At 38.4% G+C, this 23530-nt stretch overlaps 1 protein-coding gene and 1 pseudogene across 3 annotated transcripts; both read right to left on the bottom strand.

The window, feature by feature from the left end:
- Positions 1–453: 453 nt before the first annotated feature.
- Positions 454–2171, bottom strand: LOC150038226 (protein yippee-like At4g27745 pseudogene; annotated as a pseudogene). Its single transcript, XR_016528832.1, has 3 exons — positions 2148–2171; positions 960–1073; positions 454–825 (listed from the first exon to the last, which is right to left on the bottom strand). The product of XR_016528832.1 is annotated as a protein yippee-like At4g27745 pseudogene (transcript).
- LOC120082124 (putative serine/threonine-protein kinase WNK7) lies at positions 2098–6339 on the bottom strand. 2 transcript variants are annotated; one of them, XM_039037397.2, is made up of 7 exons: positions 5579–6297; positions 4885–4922; positions 4512–4739; positions 4200–4420; positions 3951–4108; positions 3458–3860; positions 2098–3228 (listed from the first exon to the last, which is right to left on the bottom strand). In XM_039037397.2, exons 1-7 carry the CDS (start codon positions 5630–5632, stop codon positions 2342–2344), a joined length of 1989 nt encoding a protein of 662 aa, XP_038893325.2. In that variant the 5' UTR covers positions 5633–6297; the 3' UTR covers positions 2098–2341. The 2 variants fall into 2 exon arrangements, with proteins under 2 accessions (XP_038893325.2, XP_038893403.1); XM_039037475.2 differs by lacking the exon at positions 4885–4922 and having other exon boundaries at positions 5579–6339.
- Between the last annotated feature and the right edge of the window lie 17191 nt (positions 6340–23530).

The following is a 23530-nucleotide window of genomic DNA, read 5'->3' as shown; positions in this document are numbered from 1 at the left end:
TCGTACACATCATTTTGCAAATGATCATCAAGCGCAAGTGTTTTTTACATTAGCATTTAAAAATGTCCTCCGAAGCGATTTTTGGCCCTGACTCTACTTTTATGGCCCTCCAGCAGCAGTGCTCAGACAAGTCTGGCCTGCCTACTTAATATGCATTGAATTGAATGGACACCTACCTACCTTGTTTTAGGCTTATGAATGGCCAAGATTCACCATCGTATCATAACTTAAGTTATGATGATTTAGAAGCTTTAATTGTTCATGGGTCCTATAAGTTGGTGTGTCCATTGCAAATAAGCTTCTGATATTCTCATCGTTGTTTCAACTTGCTTGAAAGTTGGCTTTTCTGCTATATAGGGACGAGAATAGAAAATTTTAAAACTCATAAAGTTATTGGATAGTTCGCAAAGAGGGTATTGCATGTTGAATTCCCTCGATGTGCCTTCATGTAGTTTGGAAGTAAACTGAATGCAACAATCAAGCAGATGAGAAAAATGTTTGGAAGGACTTGTAAAAACCAATATAAGCAAGTGATAGAAGAAGAGGAAAAGGGAGGAGTAATGAAGAAAGTAAATCAGGAATGAAACAAGAAAGCAATTAGGAAGAAGCATTGGTGATCTTGAACTTCTCCAAAACCACTTTGCCTTGTTTGTAATTGTGTGAATCATTATAAGCCTTAATGTATTTCCAACCCAAGATTTGTCCACACTCACTACAAAACAAATCACAAACTATATATGTTCCACTTAATAACATCTTCTCTTGTTGAATTCCCTCTCTTACATTCCTTGCTTCGTAGAAAAAGAACGCTCTTCCTCTCACTGACTACACAACAAACAAACAAACAAAACCCACCATCATCTTAATTCATTCTTTCCATTATACAACGCCACTACACTCAGATTGTTAAGCAAATAATAATAATAATAAACTCAATTTCAATGGGGGCACTCACTCACCTGAAACCCTTTTGAAATAATATCATCATGTCTTGAGATTTGATTTCTGCAATTGTGGCAACTGTAAAGCCGTTCCCATATCAAATCCCAAAAGCAAAACCAACACTCAGAAAGCTATGTAAAGTTAGTTCCTTCCTTTTAAAGCATCAACTTTTGCCAATTGTGCCGATCATTCAGGGATTTTCTTAACTATATTATTTTCACTAAAATAAGAAAAGGGGTTCTCTTCTTAAATATGATTTTCAATTAGAACTTGTTGCTTTTAAATATTGTTAAAATCAAATCAAACAGGTTTAAACTTTTTATTTATATATGTATTTATAATATCTTTTCTGCTTACTTCTAAATCCAAACTAAACTTCTTGAAAGGGACATTTCAACTTCCGCTAGATATGTGTGGATAAAAGGTTCACAAGTAGTCCCTTTATTTTGATTTATTTTATTTCCAAAATGCTCATCTAGTTTTGAATATGCAAGGTACATTTTCTGATTAAGCTAATCATCTAATTTATACGAGTGCATAAATGACTATGAGCCCTGTTATTTGCCCTACTAAACTTATCTATCAAATTATGGGTCGTGCGATAAAATTGGAATAATTGGAAGTTCCTAATGGGTTTCATATCAATTAAAACTTGATTTTCTGCTAAAGATATTAGTATATATTAGGTTAAGTTACAGATTACTCCCCAACTTAAGTCTCCCAAAGCTTCCAAAATTATGTTTCAACAAGGGGATTCTAGTATAGATTTATTTTCGGAATCCCAAATGATATTTGTTCCAACTTTTGAAAATAAGTTTTATATTCATTAACTTTAAAAGTTTCTTTTTTAGAAATTGCGAAACAATTGAACATACGATAATGAATTTGCTAAGATTAAAAAATGACGAATTGTTGGAACCCTTTAGTAACACAGGCAAAAGTTTAAGAAATTTTGATACTTCTAAAGTCTAGAGACTTTAACAGACAGAAAAATAGAACCGGACAACTCAAATAGACATTTTTAAAGTTTTAGAACTTACTGGCCATCATTATAAATTGTAATAATAATCCTAACTCTTCAGTGAAAGGCTGTTCTGGAATCAAAATTCTTCTGTTATGCATTGAATGAAGGGTTAGAAGTTGGGAAAAAGGAAATGAGTGAAAATCAGTTCATTTTTTATAGAATGTGTTGCACAGAGTTCAACTCCAGAAGTACAAAAAGAACCCATTTTTGGGACAGCGACTTCTAAGAAAACGAGACGTGCCCAGCAAAGAGATTCGAACTTTTACAGTATCATGATATCCCTCTCTGATGTTTCATCAAGAGAGGAGTCACAAAACGAAAAGAGAAAACCAACACAAAATCAGAAAAAAAATGGAGGTAATGTTATATGTGCACTCAATGAATCAGTTTCTTCTTTGCAATCCATCTCTTTCTGGTGGCCTCTAATGCCTCCTCTCTCATTCGAGATAGCTCGTCAAACAATTGCCGATAATGTGTCTCGATAGCATTGATTTCCATCTTGAGTTCAGCATTGAGATCCTTGTCCGCTAAGGATAACGAAGAACAACTGCTCGTCAAGCTTATCACATGAGATGCTTCACTTGGAGCAGGCAATGACACGACCGAGTTCTTCAGAAAGTAATCCATGGGAGTGAACATTCCAACGTCACTAACATTTATTTGCAATTTGTCTTCAACATATGATGAACCGTGGGGCTCTAGTTCCGCAATCGACCAGTTCGAGCCTTTTGAACTTCCATCAATATTGGAACAATCATACACCTTAGCACTTTTGGTAGAGCAATCTTCAACCAGTAACTCCGACGCAAATGAAGCATGTGAATTCAAGTCCTCAAGATTAGCCAAACTGGGAGAAGATGGGCAAGTATCAAAAATGTTACTACCGGGAACATCATCAGCCCAGTCATCTCGCTCAGATTGCAGACAATCCTTTTGAGTACTACACACTAACCCAGAGGAAATGTCTTGTTCGACCAACCCATCATGAATCCCAGTAAACATAGAACCCCATGGAGATCCGATAGATGATTTGTCACTTTTAAGGATGGGAGGGCCGTCGCAAAGATTCGATTCTACATTTGAGGAATAAACAGACAAGGGCTTCCAACCAGGTATAAGCTTTGTTATCAAAAAATCAATAAATTCAGCTATGAAATCCACATCATGATTTATCAACTCCAATTGTTCAGCCATTTCAGCTGCCACTGATAGTGCAGTATCAGAATCGAGATAAAATGTAAAATGTATATTCCTCACTCGACCTGCAAGTTAAACCGTAGTTTTTTTAGGTGGTAAAAAACCATCTTTCACTGAAAAAAAATAAAAGATTGTACAAGGGCATATGAAAAACAAGCCCACAGAAAGAGTTCTCAACAAACTACAAGAACAACTAACTACAAGACTACAAAATGTATTTCATGTTGATAATGAGAAAGGAACAAAAACCAGTCACATAGAAAACGGGAAAAAGGTGAGTTTAAAAAAACTTACCATTCGAGTCTGCAATACGCATGGTTAATGCCACAGAGTTGTCGTCATTCTTATTTCCACGTAACCTGAACTCGTTGTTCTTATTCATTGTCTGGAATTCCACGACTGGACAGCGTGGACTCCCATTATTACTTTCAGCATGAGTGCTTAAAGAATGTTGTTTATGGTCAATGTCAATGTCCATGGAAATAGGTCCACTCTTTGGCAAATTTAATGATCTAAGAACCTGGTTAGGTAGCTGTAAGGGATTGCGCGTCGATTCCTTTGGGTTCTCAACTTGAAGAAATGAATCTTTAAGAAGCTCTTTTGCAGACAGCCTCTCATGCGCTGGAACCAAACATTTATTGATGAACTCCATGGTCTGTGGATCACTGACCTTAGCAAGGGAAGCAGGTTTAATACCCTGATTTATGACAAAAGCAGTATTAACATTATGGTCAGAAAAGACAGTTAATGTTTGGCATGACAATGAAGTGATGATTGTTTCGCTTACAGATGTAACTTTCCTAAAGATCTGAGCTGGATTTTTACATTCACAATATGGATACTCAAAGGTGACCATCTCCAGCATGCACATCCCAAAAGAATAGACATCAACAAGCTCATTGTACTCCTCTTCATAAAGTTCAGGAGCCATGAACTCAGGAGTTCCTTGAACAAAGAAAAAAGAATTTCAATACTTATTTCCCATTTTGTCTTTTATTTAAATTAAGACAAGTGATACATTAATTTGTTACTATACCAATTACACTTCGAGCGGTAGGCTGCTGCATAACGATTGCTAATCCAAGATCTCCAATTTTAACTTCTCCATGATTTCCATTAATAAAAATGTTATCACCTTTCAAATCTCTATGAATAATGGGAGGATCATGACTGTGAAGATAGACCAACCCTCGGAGAACCTGTCGCGCCCAATTCTTTATGGCCTTCATATCAACATGTTTATGCTTTTTACGGTATCTGATAGCCAAAAGGCAAGCAATTAACTAAACAGAAAATGTGTCTGAACCATAAAAAGACTAAATTCATAACCCTCAAACTGAAAACATACTGCCTCAAACTCCCAGATGTGAAGAGCTCAGTGATCATGTTGACTGTTTTCTTCTTATCATCCACCCAAGAATTGTAGAACTTGATAATATTCTCATGTTTTAATGATTTAAGTAGATGTACTTCGGAGTACAGCTTTTCTAAATCCTCAGGTGACTGCAAGAAACCATCAATCTTAACTTGGTTCCAGGCAACTTCAATCCCATCCACTTCGTCGAATGCCTTGTAACTAAATAGAGGGGGAAAAGAAAATAGAAATTCTTAGAAACCAGCAAAAGAATCCTGCATACACTCTTCTCTACTAAAGCAAATACATTTCATAAGACGTTCAAAAAACAGTAAGAGAAGAGAGTTATCAAGTCTTAGAACCATACACTGTCTTGAAAGTGCCCCTTCCCAGGATTTCATCGTACTGTTGTTCACAGACGAGGTAAAAAAATGAATACATAAATTCAAATAAATAACTGAAGGAAACAAAGGTGCAAACCAGAAGCAGGAGAAACTATTTGAAGAGTTTGCCACAACGTTGCTGACAATTTTGCACCGTTGGAGGTATGAGAAAAAATAATTAAAAGTACTTCGAACTTGTATCTAGTGGTTATTAAGAGCAAGTAGATTTTTGAATCTACATCCAACCCAGTGGTTATCAGGATGCGCTTCGAAAAACTTTCCAGAAAAGACAAACCAGTAACCACACGATTTGTTCTCATTGTCCATGGAAGTAAAAGATTTAATGCACAAACTTAACCATTCAAAAGAAAATACAAATACATTTCTTTTGTCCTAAAGTGAAAACTTGCATTCCAAGGCATATATTGTATTGTTTTTATTTTAATTGGGGAGGAAAATATTCTAACAGGGACGATCTCGAGACAAATTAATGTTAAGATAACTCAATAATAGAATATCCCAAGAACATAGCCATGTGCATCAAAGTTGAAAATTGAAAAATGCAGGGAGAATACTTGTAACCCATTAGTCAAAAAACTCAGCTGATGTAAAATTCTAATATAGAATGAATCAAATATAAAAAGCAATTAAAATAAATCCCAGCATTCAGTATTATACCCGAACGTAGCGACCAGTAGGATCTTTCTCGGCAGCAGTATAAGGAAACTCCATACTTCCAAATAACGCACTAATTGGATCAGCTACGCACTCATTTTCGATAGAAAAAGCATGTCGCTACCAGGAAGAGAAGGATTGAAAGAAAAACAAAAAAGACGAGAAGGAAAAAAAAGGACAAAATTTGCAGTAGTCAAATCGGGTTAGTCTAAGAAATTAGAGCAATCGTCGTCGGTGAACCCAGATCGGAATTCGAAAACGACGATGCTCGGAAAAGGCTTCAGAGGCAATGCAAAAAGAATCGAATGCCGATTGCAAGCGAAATCGGCATTCCATAACAAAGGGCAATGGCGATAAATCGTTAGAACTGGCAGGTCCTGTTTCCATACCATACAAAAATTCCCCTGAATCCTAAAGCACCACACAATTCTCGAACACCATTTTGAATCAGATGAATACAAATCCCCTCCTACAAAAAAAAAAAAAAAAAAAAAAAACACTAAAAACACAAAATGCAGGCAGAAAACTGGAGAAATTGCTTGCGATTTGAAAGGGGAAAAAGAAGAAAATGGAAATGAAAATCGAATCTGAATTATGAATGAAAGAGGGATGAAGAATGAAGAAGAAACGAAGATTGATCACGATTCTGGTTTCTAGAGTAAAACTTAGCGAAATTGAAGGCAAGAACCAACACTTGTTTGGTTGGAATTGGAAGGAAACCCAATATGAATATTGTTGAATATGAATTGAATATGACCATTTTTGGAAAATAACTTCAATTCATTACTAATTTGTATATTTTCCAAAGTTTAGAGAATTAATTGAAATTACTTATGTTTTTACCATTCATTGTCACGTCACATTTTTGCTCTTTTAATAAAAATTTAACAAAAGAGTATATTTCTAACCATTTTAAATGTTGAGGGTTTTTTTAGAGCATTAGTAATGAGAAAAATGTTTTTGTATAACTTTAACAAAAGAGTATGATTGAAATATAGGACACATTTTTGTATAACTTAACAAAATTACTTTAAGATCCGTTTGAATTGACTCACGAGAAAAATGTTTTTCAAGAAACTTATTTTTATTTACACTTTTGATACTTGAAAAATCTATTTTGAGTGATTGTCGAACACTCTAATTTCTTTTAAAATGATTTTTTTTAAAATTAAACACTTCAAAATGTAATCCAAATACACTTTTAATTGGTCTTAATTGTTACTACTTTTTGATTGTAATCTATCATATATGATTTTTTTTCTATACAAAGAGTGAAAATTTAAATCTTGGATTTTAAATAAAGGAGAAAATGCCTTATGAAGCTATTTGGATGAAGAGAATGGGGATGTTTTGTTTTGTATTTTTTTTTCTTTTGAACATTTGTGTCTATTAAATATTTTTATTTTTATTGGATTCAATTTAAATTTTCAACATTTTAAATTTTAGGAAATTACATTTTGGTTCTTAAAATTTAAGTTTAGTTGCATTTAGGTCATTGAATTTTCAAACAAAAAAGTTTACCCTTAAGATTTGTATTGGGTAGTATCTTTGAACGATTTTCAGTTAATTATTAACTAAAGGCTGAAGTAATAATTATTTTAGGGCAAAATGTACTTTTGGTCCGTGAGATTTGCGATTCCTAAATGGTCCCTGACTTAAGTTTAAGTTAACGAAATGCTTATTAGATTATGAAGTGTTGACGTAGAAGCTAATTGTATTGATGACATATTAATTCTCTTTTGATTGGTTGGAAAATGAATCACAAATTAATTTAAAAAAGTTAAAAAATGTTAAAATATTAAAATAAAGGTTAAAAAATGACCGTTTTTCTGACGTTTAGGTTCCAAAAGTTCAACTTGTTGCCCTTTGTCAAAATCTTTTGTCCATTGCGGGTGGATGCTGTCCCCCTCTCAGCGATTTGAGGAATTTCACCGATGAAATTGTTGATGAAGAGATGGAGAAAAACTCTGGCAAGTTCCTGACGAGTAAATTAATGGGAAGATTGATCACTTGCAAGGTAGAACAGAGGAAGGGGACGGTAAACTTCCATCAATGTTGGTGTTGGAGAGAAACGGTTTTCAGAGTTGGAATCTGGCAAAAAATCAAAGGGAAATCCGCCCGCAACACCGGAATCACTTAGATCGATGAAAACAATCGAAATTTTTTTGAGTCCAATTGCAGGCGTTGTGAACTTGGTTGGAAACCCGATTCTGTAAACAGCCGTCGAGGTCATTGAGAATTCGAGATGGGTGTTTTCAATCCCAATCAGAATACTCCTGTAAGAAGAAGAAGAAGGAGATGAAAAGAAGGAGCCCAGAAGATGTCCAAAGGTTTAGAAATGGTATATTACATTTGCACTATGAAATTATAGGAGAAACAAGGGAAATTGTCCAAAATAATCCCTTCATTTAAAAAATAGCACGCTTCCTGAAATCTCGTTGAATTGATTTTTCTCATACCTTCTCTAAGGTTCGAGATTGTGTTAATTGTTTTAACTTTTGAATATCAAATTTAATTGATCGGGAAATAATTTTACGAATATGTTCTTAGTAATATAAAAATAAAATTATTATTATAATAATCCATTTTTTTAGGAAATAGATGGTTGACTTGCTTATCAACGTTGTTCAAAATTTTCCCCTAGTAATGTTTGACGGTCCTCAAAACCTTAAGGTTTCATCTTTTTGCATATGTTCAAGAAAAAGAAGGTAAATGTAGCGATAATATCTTTTGTAAATTTGTTGTAGTTGTTTTTTACATGCTGTTGACGCTAATAATCTATGTTTTCGTAGCTTTTTATGCTTTTTCAGTGGAAATTCAATAATCTTGGCTACGATGGAGTATAATTCCCCCAAGATTTAGCGTAGGGTTTGAAATCCCAATGAAATATTTATATAGTTGCACCGAGATTATGCAATACCCCAAGATTTTGACTGAATTTATTAAGTTTGTTTGAATATGTATATGATTTTTTCAAGGATGCCTCGTAAATTTATTTTTTTTGGAGTGAATGGAAGGAGGTTGAGAAAAAATACAAAGGGGGTCAGTTGAAAGGGTTGATTGTCGACATCGGAATAAAGCATGAGGAGTTTTTATGGAAAATATATAGAATTAGTGGGATAAATTCTGTTGAATTTGAATTGGTTATAAGGTGTTTGTACAATGTTAGGCCAAATATATCCTTTGTGATCAATAATCAAGAAGATCTCCATTTTTTCTTAACTGGTGACGATGTGTCTCAAGCGGCCCTTTTAGTATCGAAGATACCAGTAGTAGTCCATAAACCTAGGAGTACGGTACCGTCATATACAGTTCAAAATGTTCCAACATTCGCATCCAAACTTTTTATTTTTGAATACAATATGGGTTCCAATGAGGTGCGATCATTAAGTCTATTGAACAATAATGTATGTCCGTTAGATTTAGGAGATGATATGGATGGGTTGTTGAATATGGAATATGTGGACCTATCTGAGGATGCTGTTAACAGTGACTCTGTGTTTGAAGTGGACATGTCTGTGGATTATGATGTCGACGTTAATGTGGCAGAAATAGATATGTTCGAGGCAGTTGTTAATGCTAATTATATGGTAAAGTCAATGATGAATGTAGAATCAAGGGTTGATAAAGAACCTTTTTATTGATAGTAACCCGACGACTGACGATGGGCATTGTACAAGAAGTGGTGAACATTGTGTCAGCCGTATCAAGAGGAAGCGTATAAAAAAATTAATGGCAAACACCATAATCGTCTCATTCGAGTCTACTATAGAAGATGTCTAGCTTGGTAATATGTTTTTAAGTAAAAAGAATTTGGCTAAGAAACCGTCTGTCTTTGCCATTAGGAAAAACTTTCAGTATTGTGTGTAGGATTGTATCAGCAACAGCGAAAGCACAAGGATTATCTAAACACTCTAATTCACTAATTTTGGCAAAATATAAAGCATGCTCTTGCAGAAAATAAGTGAGTTTCAAGACATACCTTTTGTAGAACTTCTTCAAAACTTGTTCTCCAGTTGCAATCTTCTTCAAATCTTGTTGCAGACCACCTCAAAATCTTCCTCACTACTCTCTTGGAGCTCTAGATTTAATAATGGGACTCAAAACAAGTTTGAATCGAGGGATGAAGGAGAATAGCTCACAGAAACAATCTTGTTGAAGAACCCTTTCTTTAACCCGAATTTTCTCTAAAATTCTCTCTTGATTGCATGCCCGAATTTCACTCTAAACTCTTCAATATATTGCAGATCAATATGCAAAGGGGAGAGTTGCATGAGTTGTAGCTCATGCTTGGAGTAAGGCAAGGCAAAGAAGATGGCTTTTGAGTGAACAAATAAAAATATGGATAATGGAAAAACAAGCTTTTCCATTTTGTGTTTTGATTTTCTAATTTCCAATTTTATCTCAAAATCAAAAGTTGATTTTTAAAATCTATTTTGATTTTTTTAAAACTAAACAATAAAATTAATTTTAAATAAAACTTAATTAATTTAATATCAAATATTAAATTAATTTTTAAACACATCCATATTTATATATTTAAATCATATTTAAATATAAATTCTCCTATTCCGTTTAATTCTCTAAATACGTAATTATATCTCATATAATTACTAATTCCCTTAATTCTATTTTGAAGATTTCAAATTAACTTATCACGCTATTCTAGAGCTAGTCCGTTACAAGCTAGTAGGGGGACCTCACGGACCTACAGATCATGGGCTCCAACGATCGGAGATTAATTGGCTAAACTCATTAGACTAGATTAATCCCCATTCGTTAACTAATGGGTCACTCCACTAAAGCCCATAGTTGCAATCTCCCCACTGTAGATATATTATGTCCACATGATTTAACCATAATCAACAAATCGACCATTCGCAGGTTATTTGGAGGGATTTTATTCCTTCTGTTACAAAATCAGACTGTCAAATCTGCACAATCGTTAGTTGTACACGCGTCTCAATTTCCCACTCTTGTGTTGCTCATTTGCATCCTTCGATCATCGATTCGCATGCAGTGTTTGTTTTTATTACCGCACGCGGTTGACGTGTAGACCGGGATCGACTATCGCATTGTGCCGTTTCTTTAGTAATTGTTTATGCAAAATTGCTTGATGGGCACAATTATGATAGAGATGCGTTGATGAAGTTTTCACGAGCCTTGGGCGCAAGTGGTGACTTGGGTCTTCCTGCAAAACAGAGTAAATTTTGGCATATTCTCCATCTTTTGACATTAGTGGGCTTTATTGCAAACATTTGAAATTATTGTCAAACTAAGTTAATTTTCATACAATTGGCGCATAATCATTCATTTTTGGCCGCAATATCTGATAAGGTGGCATAAATAACTTGTATTTTTACAAGTTATCACACCCCCAAATTTAGATCTATACTTGTCCTCAAGCATATATTTTACTAAAGAAATCATGCTCCAATCTTATCCTATATTTTTGTGAAAATATTGGTTGCTCCGAATGTTACCCTCAGTCGCATTTCCGAACATCGCATTTTCCTTCCATCCTTGCTAATTCTTAGTAAGCTCTACTTTATTCTTTTACATAACAAAATCCTGCTCAAAGATACTTTTCTAGTTCTCAAGGTAGAATGTTCATCTCTTCTTTGTCAAAACAACTTGATATATCCATATGCTGTGAGCAAAATTTTTGCGTCATTTATTCATTTAGGGACAGTTGGTCATGGTTACACTCTTCGTTTTGGCTTGTCTCCATGGGTTTCATGTGAACATCCAACTATGGTGGTGTGCTAGTTTCAACTTAACTCATGTGATTCAGAGGAGTTGTCCCTTACTTTCTTTTTCTCTTTTTATTTCTATGCTGCGTTGTTCCTGGTAACTCACCTACGTTTTGGCTTTCTCCTACGGGTATCATACGAACATCCAACTATGAGCAGATTCCGTTCACAACTAAACTCTTATCAAGTTGGGAACATTATTTTGAAATTCCTTTGCATTGACATTGGAGTTTTGCCTTCTTTTTTAATTTTTTTTTAGATGAAATGCTAAACAAAGGACGCATTTTCTTTTAATACTGCATATTTTTGCGTTCATCTACTCAGACCTTCCCCACCCCCAAATTTAAAGATGAGCAAGGTTCTCATTGCGTTGTTTGGATAGACTAGACAAACACTTAGAAGAAAATTTCAAAAAGAAGGTTTGAGCAGGACTTTGAAAGGTAAAAGGTAAAGTACTGCTAAACTAAGAGTTAACTAAGTGTTAATCAGAATCTACTAAGTATGAGAAATATTTCCAAGTTTCACATATAAGACCTCATAGCAACGCAACGAAGATCGTAAAAATACAAGAGTAAAATAAAGCACAGATTAATAAAGGAAGATAAAGAGAGAGGAAAAGGCAAAAAGTTGAGAGAAGTATGTACTTTGAATGTATTGAATATTAACAAAGGTTGCGAATAAATAAAAATGATCGCAAACTAAGTTACTTAGTTCCTGTACATGAGTCAAAGAATTGGTTAAGTTACAAAATTTTAAAAGAATAAAATACAATGAAAGAATGATCGCAACAAATAAATTCAAAATAATTGAGGAAAGAAAAAGAATCTAAGGCTGTGGAGCCGGAGGATCTTGTGGAGGATGCTGAGGCATTGCAGTGGAGCCATTGTCAAATAATAAGTGCTGCCTTAAATGGGGAGGCACCATCGGACCATGCAAACAAGCGATAAAGAAGTTGAAGTACTCTTGATTACGCTTCGCTATCTGGCGCTGGTGTTGAAAAATCCGGTGCATGTTGCGCTGAATATTGATGAGTGCTTTTCTTGAAGTTGCAACACTGCACTGAATCTCATTGATGCACTCCATTGTGACCTCAAAACGGTTAGTGAAGAAGATATGCTGCTGAATGACAAGGTCTTGCTGTTGGGTAAAGAGGCTTCTCATCTTAGCTAACTCAGCAGCTAAGGAGGTGGGGGCTAGTTGTGCCTGTAAAGTCTCGCTAGCACCGCTTTAAGGTTGGGCAGATGTGCCCTCGCCCAAATCGTGTGGGTCATCAACTTACGGCGGTGGATGTATGGAAAGTGGAAGGGGAGTTATTGGTGAAGTTGGGGCTGCTGGTTGAGTGGGAGAGTCGAGGATAAGGGGAAGAGGATTAAGAGTCTCGTGAAGAGGGGAGGGAGGTTGCGCTGGTGGGCTTGGAGGGCTTGGTGATCTTATAACCAAGGGACGAGGTCTTGCGAATGAAGGTTCCTGCACTGATGAGTCAAGAACCTTTTCTTTGCCTTTATCTTCTCCTCGTCTCCTTTTGGGTCTTGGCTCTTGCGGCGCATTCAGGTCGATCGTAGGTCTTTTCGCTGGAAAACTCCGGGCAGTGTGAGGAGTCTTTGAGGAGCATCCTCAGAATCTTAGTATTGATGAGGCCATGAACTTCAGGCATGATTCGTCTTCAATGCCTACACCCATGCTTAGGCATAAACTCGAGACTATCCATGGGAAGAAATATTGCCCCCTTATGTGTCCTACCAAAGCTCTGATCTTCCCTGCGACCAATCGGCCCACGTCAATGGGGATGCCGCGCGCAATGCAATATGTGGCCATCACCCGATCCCTTGACACTGTTCTGTCATGCGTTGATGGGATCAGCCGCTTCTTGGCCAAATATACCCAAAGCCTTCCCTTCGGCAACAATGACTTTGATTCCAGCGTGCGGATGCCTTTTGGGGAGATCGTCCATCTCGTCCCAGTTGTGCTAGCACCCTCAGTGCATCTTTCATCATTTCTTCTGAGGGGTCCTCATTGATTGTGTTCCCTAGTGCATCAGGATTTACCCTCATCTGAAATAGTTCATTAATTTCTCTCGCGCTGAAGAGCACAGTCGTTCCCCTGAAGGTCACTGCATCTCTGTCTCCATGTAGACGACCTCGATAGAATTCCCGCACTACCTGAGGTATAATAATGGATGGGCACTGACAGAAGGCGTCCCACCCATGCTCAACAATCACGCTTGTAATGAGATCAGGTAGTAGGTTCGGCATAGGGTAGAAACCCATTTCGATCAGCATATCGTCATTCTCTTTTCTCTTGACTGATCGTTTCCTGGCCGATGTGGGCTCACTGTCGTTGGCACTTGGCTTTGCACTTGCACAAGGCGGGCTGCTTGTCTTTTCCTCTTTTCCCGCTCCTTGCATCGTTCTTCCTCCTCGCGCTCAGCAAGTTCCTTGCCTTTGCTTTTATACAAGCGCCTGGTATTTGCTTCGCGCTTCCTCCTCTTCTCTTCTTTCAATATCTTATCCTCCTCTTCCTTCTTCCTTCTTTCTTCTTCTTTTTCTTCCTTCTCTTCTCTCATAAATTCTTCTTCAAATTGCTCAAAGGCCAGCAATAGGCGCTGATCCTCTTCGCATTTCTGGATCACCTCCAAATGGGCAAGCTCATTGTTTATCTTCATCTCTTCAAATTCAATTCTTCTTCTCTTATTCCCTTCTGCGATGATGAGCTTGCCACGCTCCATATTTTCTTTTCTTTGTTCTTATTTTCTTTTTTTTTCTTCCTCTTCCAGTGCCAAAATTAGTTGCTAAGAGTTGATATCAGACCCTCGCGACACATTCTCCCTGCGACGCCGCATCAGAGGGGGTTCCATATGTTCTTTCACCCTCATCCGCTGCATGCATTTGCGTTGCTTCAGGTTGCTGTGGTTCCATTGGTTGTGCCCTTCCCCCTGATCCTCCCTCACGGAGGTTGACTCTCTATCCTTCCCAGGGCTTGCTGCCCTCTTCTTCGCTCTTTCTTCTTCTCTAAGGCACCTTCTCTCCCTTTGGCGCAATTTCTTCCCTTCCTTCTCTACTCTTCTCTTCTTTTTGGCTTTCTCATCTTCATCACCATCTCTTTTATCTTTGTTCTTCTTCGACTTGCGATGATGCGAAGACTCTGCCTTTCCTTCCTTATGCTCCCTACTCCTTTTCTTCTTCTTATCTTCCTTCTCGGCTTCAACTGCCTTCTCCATACCTGCAGCCTTCAACTTCTCTCTTTCGGCCCCTACTGCCTTCAACTCCTCTGTCTAGGCCTCTTCTAGAAATACTTCCTTTGCAACCTCCTCCATCGTAACTTCAGGAGTTATTACCGCAACTTCCACTTCTCTGACTTCTTCCATTACGATTTCAGCCTCTACTGCTTCAATGATCACAAACTCCACTGCCTCCATCACTTCTTCCACCACTTCTTCCACTACTTCTTCCACCACCACTACTCCATCCTTCAAAGTTTCTTCCATCACAACCACCGTCTCCTCCTCCGTAGGCAGTGGCTGGTTTACAACGCCTGCCTTGGTAGACCTTCTCCTTGCTTCAAAGTGCTTAAAATGTTTCCAAACACTTCCTTATCGTCTCGTTTCTTTCGCTCGCTTTCAGTTGAGACGGATGAAGTTGGAAAACTCTCAGTGCTTCCTTCTGTCTGGAAAACAGAAGGTTTGACAGCCAATGGATTCTTCGGAACCATCCGGTGAGTTGTGGGGCAGAGCGGGTTTAGACGGCAAGCTGGCGACTGACAGCTAAGAATGCTGCCTCTCGCATGGCTGCTTGATCAGGGATGGAAGATGAGGCAGCTTGGTTTGAAGCTTGGTCGGCCATTGAAGCGATTTTGTGAAGAAAAGGGTTATGGGTTTTTAGGGTTTTGAGTACCGAGAGACTGAGAGAGCAAAAGCCTTAGGGTTTTCTTTGAGTTGCAGGTAAAGAGATTCCAACAAAGGGGATGGTTCTATTTATAGGTTGGGCCGTGGTAGGGCCCACTGCGATTTGCGCGGCCCCTAACCTTGGGCAGTCCACCAGGCGCGTCGTTCCACCTCCCGTAATTATGGAATTAACAGAAAAGAATGTCCTTTCATCTACTAAGCCTTAAATGGTCGGGGATACGAATCATTTGGACTTCCTTCCACTTTACCAATCAACAATTTTCTTTAATATTTTATTCAAATGGATGCATAATTGATTACAACGCATCGCGTCCCTAACACAACTATATTTTTGTTGAAGCCGGGCAACAACGCATACGTCCCCGCAACACACCCCTTAATTGATGCATTTCTGGAGGATACCTCGACATAGTGCATTCGAATGAGGACGAGCAAAAGTCATCTGCGAGCGCAACACACCCCTTAACTTAGTATAGTTGAATCAGGTGATCGCAATACGTTCCTAACTGGTTTAGGATGCGTCCATTAACATTTTTGCTCTTACATTTATTACCCTATTTATTACTATTTGCACTTTTCCTTCTTTTTAATAAATTTCTTCAAACTCAATCATTCAAACATCAATGATCAACACTGACGACAAAACAAGTTAAATGCTAGAATGAAGTAAATGCTTAGAATAATAGAGCATAAAATTCAAAACGACAAAGTTCATATTAAATGCTCAGAAGAAAAAGAGATATAGGGTTCAGAAAACATAAAGTTTTAGCTAAGCATAATAAGGATGATAACGAGATATGGACCAAAATTATGCACTATCTTTGAATGATCGCAGTCCACATCTCCGCAGGCTGTCAAGCTTACCTGCCCAATGTCTTCACGAACATTGCTCTTTTCCTGTTGATCCTGGGGCTTCAGAGTTGCTGGGTAGCATTTCTGGTGCGCGATTTCTAAGCTCTGACGCCAGCTGGTCCACTTGGATCTTTAAATTCCGAATCGAGGATGCTTGGGCCTACATCACCGCATCGTTCTTGTCCATGTACTGTTTCAGTAGCGCCTCCAACGATCCTCCTGAGGCATTTGATGATGATGAGGGTTGCTTGTTTTGCGGTCTCGATTGCCCTTGCTGATGGTGAAATGGAGGATTTCCCCTGTTGTTCCCCTGATGGTTCATCGACCCCCATTGGCTGGGATTGCAACCCAGCCAAAGTTAGGATGACTCCTCCACCCTGGATTGTAGTTGTTGCTGAAGATATTATTATTCTGAATGGCACACACCTGCTGCAGGTTCAGTGGATAACTGTCAGCCCGATGAGCCCCTCCGCAATTAATGCAACCAATTACGACCACTTGAGTCGGTGCAGTAAGTTGCGCTGATTGTGGGGAAATGGCTCCTTGATTGATGGCCATTGATTGGAGGATGGAGGTAACTGTGGCCATCTGAGTGGCCAATGCAGTCACTATCTCAGCTAGGACAATGGCTATGTCACTTTTCCTTCGCTCATTTCCTCGTCCTTCATACCCATCATCGATCCAATCATCCATGTTCCGCGAGATTTGGTTGAGGATAACCTTGGCCTCGGTGTAGGTTTTGTCTATGAATCCTCCTGCAGCGTAGGCATTAGCAACAGCATGCGTTGCTCTATTCAGGCCGTTATAGAAAGTTTCCATCAGAACGCATCGGGGATCCCGATATGCGGGCAGTTTTTCCCCAATCTTTGGAATCGCACCCAGGCGGTGCTCAGGGTCTCATTTTCTTTTTGCTCAAAGTTCAACACGTTCTTCCGTTTTCTTGCATTGATGGCTGGCAGGAAGAACTTCTTCATAAACTGCTCTATCAGCTGTCCCCATGATGTGATCTCGTTGGGCTCCAGAGAATAGGCCCATTCTTTGCCTCGTCCCTCAAGGTGTAAGGGAACAAATACAATTTGATGTTTTCTAGAGTGATGCCAGGGAGTGAGAAGTTGCCATTTCCACAAAGCTGGTCAGATGGGCATGCGGGTATTCATCTTGAAAACCCCCAAATTGTCCTGCGTTTTGGATCATTTGCAGCATGACCGCTTAATCTCGAATTGGGCATTCTCCTCGATAGTTGGCCTTGAAGTTCCCAGTGAAAAGTCGTATAGATTTGGCACCGCATAGTCCCTCATTGGGATGTTACGATCGGCCACTAGGAATACAGGATCCTGGGCCAGTCGAACCACTCATTGACCTTCAGGCACCGCATCATTGTTATTTTCCATCGTCGCTCTTCTTCGCCTATTCCTGTTTTGGCGTATCCATGTGTGAAAGGTTCACTCGATCTCAGGGTCCGCGACAAATTTTGGTTCAGCACCAGAACTCATACACCGTTAGGCTGCTCTCCACATTAAACAACCAGTACAATGAGATCTGTCCTGCAAAACACCAAAAACTACTCAAACAATAAATCGTTGACCATTTATTCCTCGGCAATGGTGCCATAAACTTGTTGCATTGCTAATGCATATAAGAATTCGATGCTCATGAGATGCTATACTACTGTTGATTATGCGATATTAGTTATAATTAAGTAGCATGCTCTACGATGTCACAAGTTTACTTACAAGGAAACCAAGTGTAATTTCATTGCAAGTTTCTTGGTATGATTCGAGGTCGAACACGGGGAAAAATGGTACCGGTTACCGTGGTATATTCATGGTGTTATGCGACCGGTTTTTACAATATTTTGGGTAAAAGTAATGTACAGAAAGTAATTACAGAGAATAAAAGAAATGTAAATATGCGATAAAAATACAGTAAAACTAAGCTAGATGTATGGGATATAGGTTCTATGTACAAAATAATAGGAGCAGGGCGAGCTGTGAAGGTTGTGCAAGGCATGGGTTGCGACAGTAAGTCTTATGAGTAGATGAGAAAAGAAGGATAAGTATACAAACAACGCAAGTTCTTAAAGAAAATAAATATACAAATACTGTTCCGCTCTTCTCTTGACGTACACCTCTCGGTGATCGACCGCGTCTCCCGCATGTCTGCGGTGGAACAAAGACTAACGTAATGAACACAAGGTTGCTTCCATGTCTAGAAGTACTACTCGCTTTAGTTAACGCACTCTCCTGACCTTCTCTCGATATATCAGAATGACATCTTCACTTCTGCTCTCACAGATGAAGATGCCTTCCAACATGCCTTAGCTAAACGTACTTCATAACTTTATTTTACATTAAGTTCTTAGATATTTATATTACTTATCGAAGGAATAAAAAAGCATTATGGAGAAAGCGTATAATGGGTGAACGGTGAAAGACAGAATATGGTAGATGACAATAATCGAAATAAATAATATTTCTATTAAATGTCTGATACATGATGAATGAAAATATAGATGAAGAAGACATGAAATACAAAGAAAGGATAGAATAGATACGATCGAGTGCCAATGTCTTGGTCACAGATCGATGGAAAACTGCTTGCCGGATCTGGTTGGAATGATGAAGGGGAGAGCTTCCCTCTCAGGTTTGCTCTTCCAGTAGTAGGTGCCTCTGTACAGGGCTTCGCTCAGGTGTTTGGTAGGATGGATCGGAGATTCACCTCTCAACCTTATCTCTTCTTCTTCCCGAATCTTTCTTTTCAGCACCCAGTTTAGCCCTTTTTCTCTCTAAAGTTTTGTAGCACTTCGCCCAGTATCGAATAACATATCTTTCTTTGAATCCTCTAGGGTATTTATAGGAAAAATTCCTTTGACTCCGGCCAAGTGGTCCCCACTTTTTGTTATGGAAATTCCGAAGATGGAGGGATTTTATTCCTTCTGTTACGAAATCAGACCGTCAAATCAGCATAACCGTTAATTGTATACGCGTCTCAGTTTCCCACTCTTGCGTTGCTCATTTGCATCCTTCGATCATCGATTCGCATGCGGTGTTTGTTTTTATTACCGCATGCGGTTGACGTGTAGACCAGGATCGACTATCGCATTGCGCCATTTCTTCAGTAATTATTTATGCGAAATTGCTTGATGGGCGTAATTATGATAGAGATGCATTGATGAAGTTTTCACGAGCCTCGGGTGCAAGTGGTGACTTGGGTCTTCTTGCAAAACAGAGTAAATTTTGGCATATTCTCCATCTTTTGGCGTTAGTGGGCTTTATTGCAAATATTTGAAATTATTGTCAAACTAAGTTAATTTTCATACAATTGGTGCATAATCACTCATTTTTGGCCGCAATATCTAGATAAGGTGGCATAAATAACTTGAATTTTTACAAGTTATCATTAGATCTTGCCCCTGAAATAGGAGCCTTATTGAGCCGGCACTGTTGAGCCAACCCTCACCTATGCAAATCTAAGGGCAATCCTGAATAAACTGGAGTTCATAGTTAGCTCAGGATTAAGATCAAGTTACCTAGGTCATCTATGTGAAATAGTCAGTCTTATACAGTAAACAACGTTATAAAGTAAGAGTGGTTTATTTCTTGGTTCGATCTTATACAAACTCATTGAATAAGACGCCCTTACTCCTCATGTCATAACATGTATGAATTAGGATCACATCGTATGTAACATTTTACAGCCGTACCAATGGTGTTACCAAAATAAGGTACCCAACCTTATTCATGTACCATAGATCATTTTGACTATTTACTCGAACCTGATCCACTCTATGTCTCCACATAAAGTTCAAGTACTCATGCAACAGTCATGGGTCTTAGTTTATTGGATTTAGACTTTCATACAATTTATGAATCCAATAATAAGTATATTAATTATAGAAAATGCTTATCATTTTACAAACTGCGAGTTTTTAGGACATAAAACCCAACAATACTTCCACTTGGACTAAAACTCTAGTGGATCAATATATACAAATATATACAATGTTGAGTTTACATGGAGAGAATAAAATGTACAAATACAATAAACTAGGGCATTACAATACCCATAAATTCTTCCTCTTGCCCTAGTGATACAAAACTCGTAGACCTAGTCTTACTAGGTGACCCTCGAACACTTTAGCCGAGAGGGCCTTCATAAATTAATCAGCTAAGTTTTCTTGGGAAGCAATCTAGGTGATGATTACGTCTCCTCTGTGTATAATCTCCCTGATGAGATGGTACTTCCATTCGATATGCTTCCCTTTTTTATGGCTTCGTGGTTCCTTTGAATTTGCAACTGTTCCACTGTTGTCACAATAGAGAGTGACAGGTAGGTGCATATTAGGAACTACATCCAGATCTGTCAGGAACTTTCTAAGCCATACTGCTTCTTTTGCTACTTCACTTGCAGCTACATACTCAGCTTCCATTGTGGAGTTAGTAATAAAACTCTGCTTGATGCTTCTCCACACAACTGCTCCTCCGTTTAGAGTGAATACTAACCCCGAAGTTGATTTCCTCAAATCAATATCGGTCTGAAAGTCAGAATCAGTGTATCAAGTAAAGATCAGATCCTTAGCACCATACACGAGCATATAATCTCTCATTCTCAGAAGATACTTGAGAATGTTTTTAACAGCAGTCCAATGATCATGACCAGAATTGGACTGAAATCTGCTAACAATTCCAACGACATAGCATATATCGGGAGGAGTACACAACATTGCATACATTAAACTCCCCACTGCTGATGCATATGGAAGTCGATTCATCTCCTCAACCTCTTGAGGTGTCTTAGGACTCTGTTCCTTAGACAAGTGAATTCCATGCCTAAAAGGTAAAAATCATTTCTTGAAATTTTGCATTTTATACCTAGACAAAATCTTGTCTATATAAGATGCTTGAGATAACGCTAATGTTCTGTTCTTGCGATTCCGAACTATTTGGATTCCAAGAACATACTATGCTTCTCCCAAATCTTTCATTTGGAATGACAAAGCTAGCCATCTCTTAACGTTTGCTAGATATTCTACCTCATTTCCAATGAGTAGAATATCATCAACATACAACATCAAAAAAGCGATAGTTTTGTTGACGATTTTCTTGTATATACAGGGTTCGTCAACATTTTGTTCAAAGCCATAAGATTTGATCGCAGTGTCAAATCTCGTATTCTAGGATCTAGAAGCTTGTTTTAATCCATAAATGGATCTATTAAGCTTACAAACCTTTTTCTCTTGACCCTGCTGTATAAACCCTTCTGGTTGAGACATATAGATACTCTCTTCAAGATAGCCATTCAGAAAAGTTGTCTTGACATCCATTTTTCATATTTCATAATCATAAAATATGGCTATGGATAAGAGTATTCTAATAGAATTTATCATGGCAACTAGAGAGAAGGTTTCTTCAAAATCTACCCCCTCTCTTTGGGTAAACCCTTTTGCCATAAGTCTAGCTATTTAGGTCTGTACCTTACCAGCTTGGTCTCATTTTCTCTTGTAGATCCATTTGCAACCGATGGGGTTTACCTCTTCAGATTGATCTACAAGATCCCAGACAGAATTGAAATACATAGATTCCATTTCAAGGTCCATGGCTTTAATCCATTGGTCTTTATTCACATCATTCATTGCTTGGTTGAAAGATAATGGATCCTCTAAACCATTATTTTGTATGCTGATTTGAGTTTCAGTTAAACCCATGTACCGGTCAGGCTGTTGCACAACCCTCCCACTACAACGAGGCATTCTCAAAGAAGGATGTGAAATCTTAGTTTCATTAACAACTCTTATCGATGAACCTGCTCGATCAACAACTCTTGTTGAAGGACCTGCTCTCTATCACAAAGGCAAACGTATTCGATCAACGCATGGGTGTTGCGGTAATCAGCCACATGCGTCCAATGCATGGGAGTTGCACTCGTCAAGCGATTGAGAAGGATGTGAAATCTTAGTTTCATTAACAACTCTTATCGATGAACCTGCTCTATCAACAACTCTTGTTGAAGGACTTGCTCTCTATCACAAAGGCAAACGTATTCGATCAACGCATGGGTGTTGCGGTAATCAGCCACATGCGTCCAATGCATGGGAGTTGCACTCGTCAAGCGATTGCGGTCATAATGTAGAAGTTGCGGTATCAAGCAAATGCGGTCACTACACGATTGTGACTACACGATAATGCATAATAGAGGGTTCAATGCAAGATTGGTGGAATGAACGCATCAACGCATCTCTTGAGAAAATAAAAAAATGATGTTGACATCTCACCTACCACGCCGTTAGCAGCAGAGATTCAGAAAGTACTAACGCGCTGCGAATGTCAGAATCAGAGCAATCCATTAATGCTATCGATGATCCAAGCTCTATATAAAGAAGCTAATAAGCAGAATTTTAACTCATCCAAGGTTTATCCCATCGATCCAGACTAATGTGTGAGAAGAAATATTGAAAGTTCTTCATTTCCCTCATCCATTCCGAGTGACGCCCGGAGCCTTCGATCGGAGCTAGATCTCGGGAGAGTCAGCTCCACCGCCCACCCATGGCACCACCGGCAACCTTGACGCACATCTGCTAGAAGCAAGTCATTGCTTCCAGCCGGTCATTTCATTTTCTCTTCTCTTCTTATATTGTATTGTATGACATTTTGTGATTAAGGAATTAATACATGATGTGTTCAATGCATTTCTGTGTTTCCTTCAATTCCATCTCCATCTTTCTTTACTTAGCATTCATAACTTCTTTGCATCACTTAGTGAGATTGCTAGAGTATCGCATACTTAATCATGTGGATTAGAGATATGAAGCATATAGCAAACCACTGGAAGGTGTGTATTGCGTGAGTGTGTGAGAAAACATTATTTGCTTAGTGTGAAGCTGTAACACGCATGTCAATGAGTAGGGAGGGTAAGTGGTTGGTCACATTAAGCAATGTAAGCAAGTATTCATTAGAGATAAGAATAATCTTATGTTCGCCAAGTTTATGTGGTTACCTTATCTTATGTATGCGTCCATTGCACCTTTAGAGCTACTCGGGAGAGAGTCTAAAGAAAGAACCTAAGACTCGAGAGAGTTAGGTTAGAATCGATGCTCGGAAGAGCTAGATTAGGTTTGCATAAGCAAGAATGGAGACTTAAGAATAAGCTTCGTTTACCATCAAACAACGTTTGCACCCTACGAATAGGATATTGCATGCATCCAGGAAGTAGGATATGGTGGTGATATGCGGCCATCACGTTCATGCGGAAAAAGCATGTGAGCGGGTTATAGGGTTTTAGGCTTGCATAGGCTTTTCAGCACTTTCACATATACATCGCATACGTCCTAGAGTTAGGCTCAAGTGTGTGTAGCATGATCACATAGCTTGCATTCACTAAGGCTGCCCTTGCGGTCACTCTTAAATATTGCAATGAAGGCATCTCCACATTTTATCCATTTTCCCATTCATT

The sequence above is a fragment of the Benincasa hispida genome, chromosome 1 (genome assembly GCF_027475165.1).
Source record: "Benincasa hispida cultivar pf3 chromosome 1, pf3_genome.v1.1, whole genome shotgun sequence".
NCBI classification, from domain to species: domain Eukaryota; kingdom Viridiplantae; phylum Streptophyta; class Magnoliopsida; order Cucurbitales; family Cucurbitaceae; genus Benincasa; species Benincasa hispida.
This window is presented reverse-complemented; position numbering and strand designations above follow the sequence as displayed.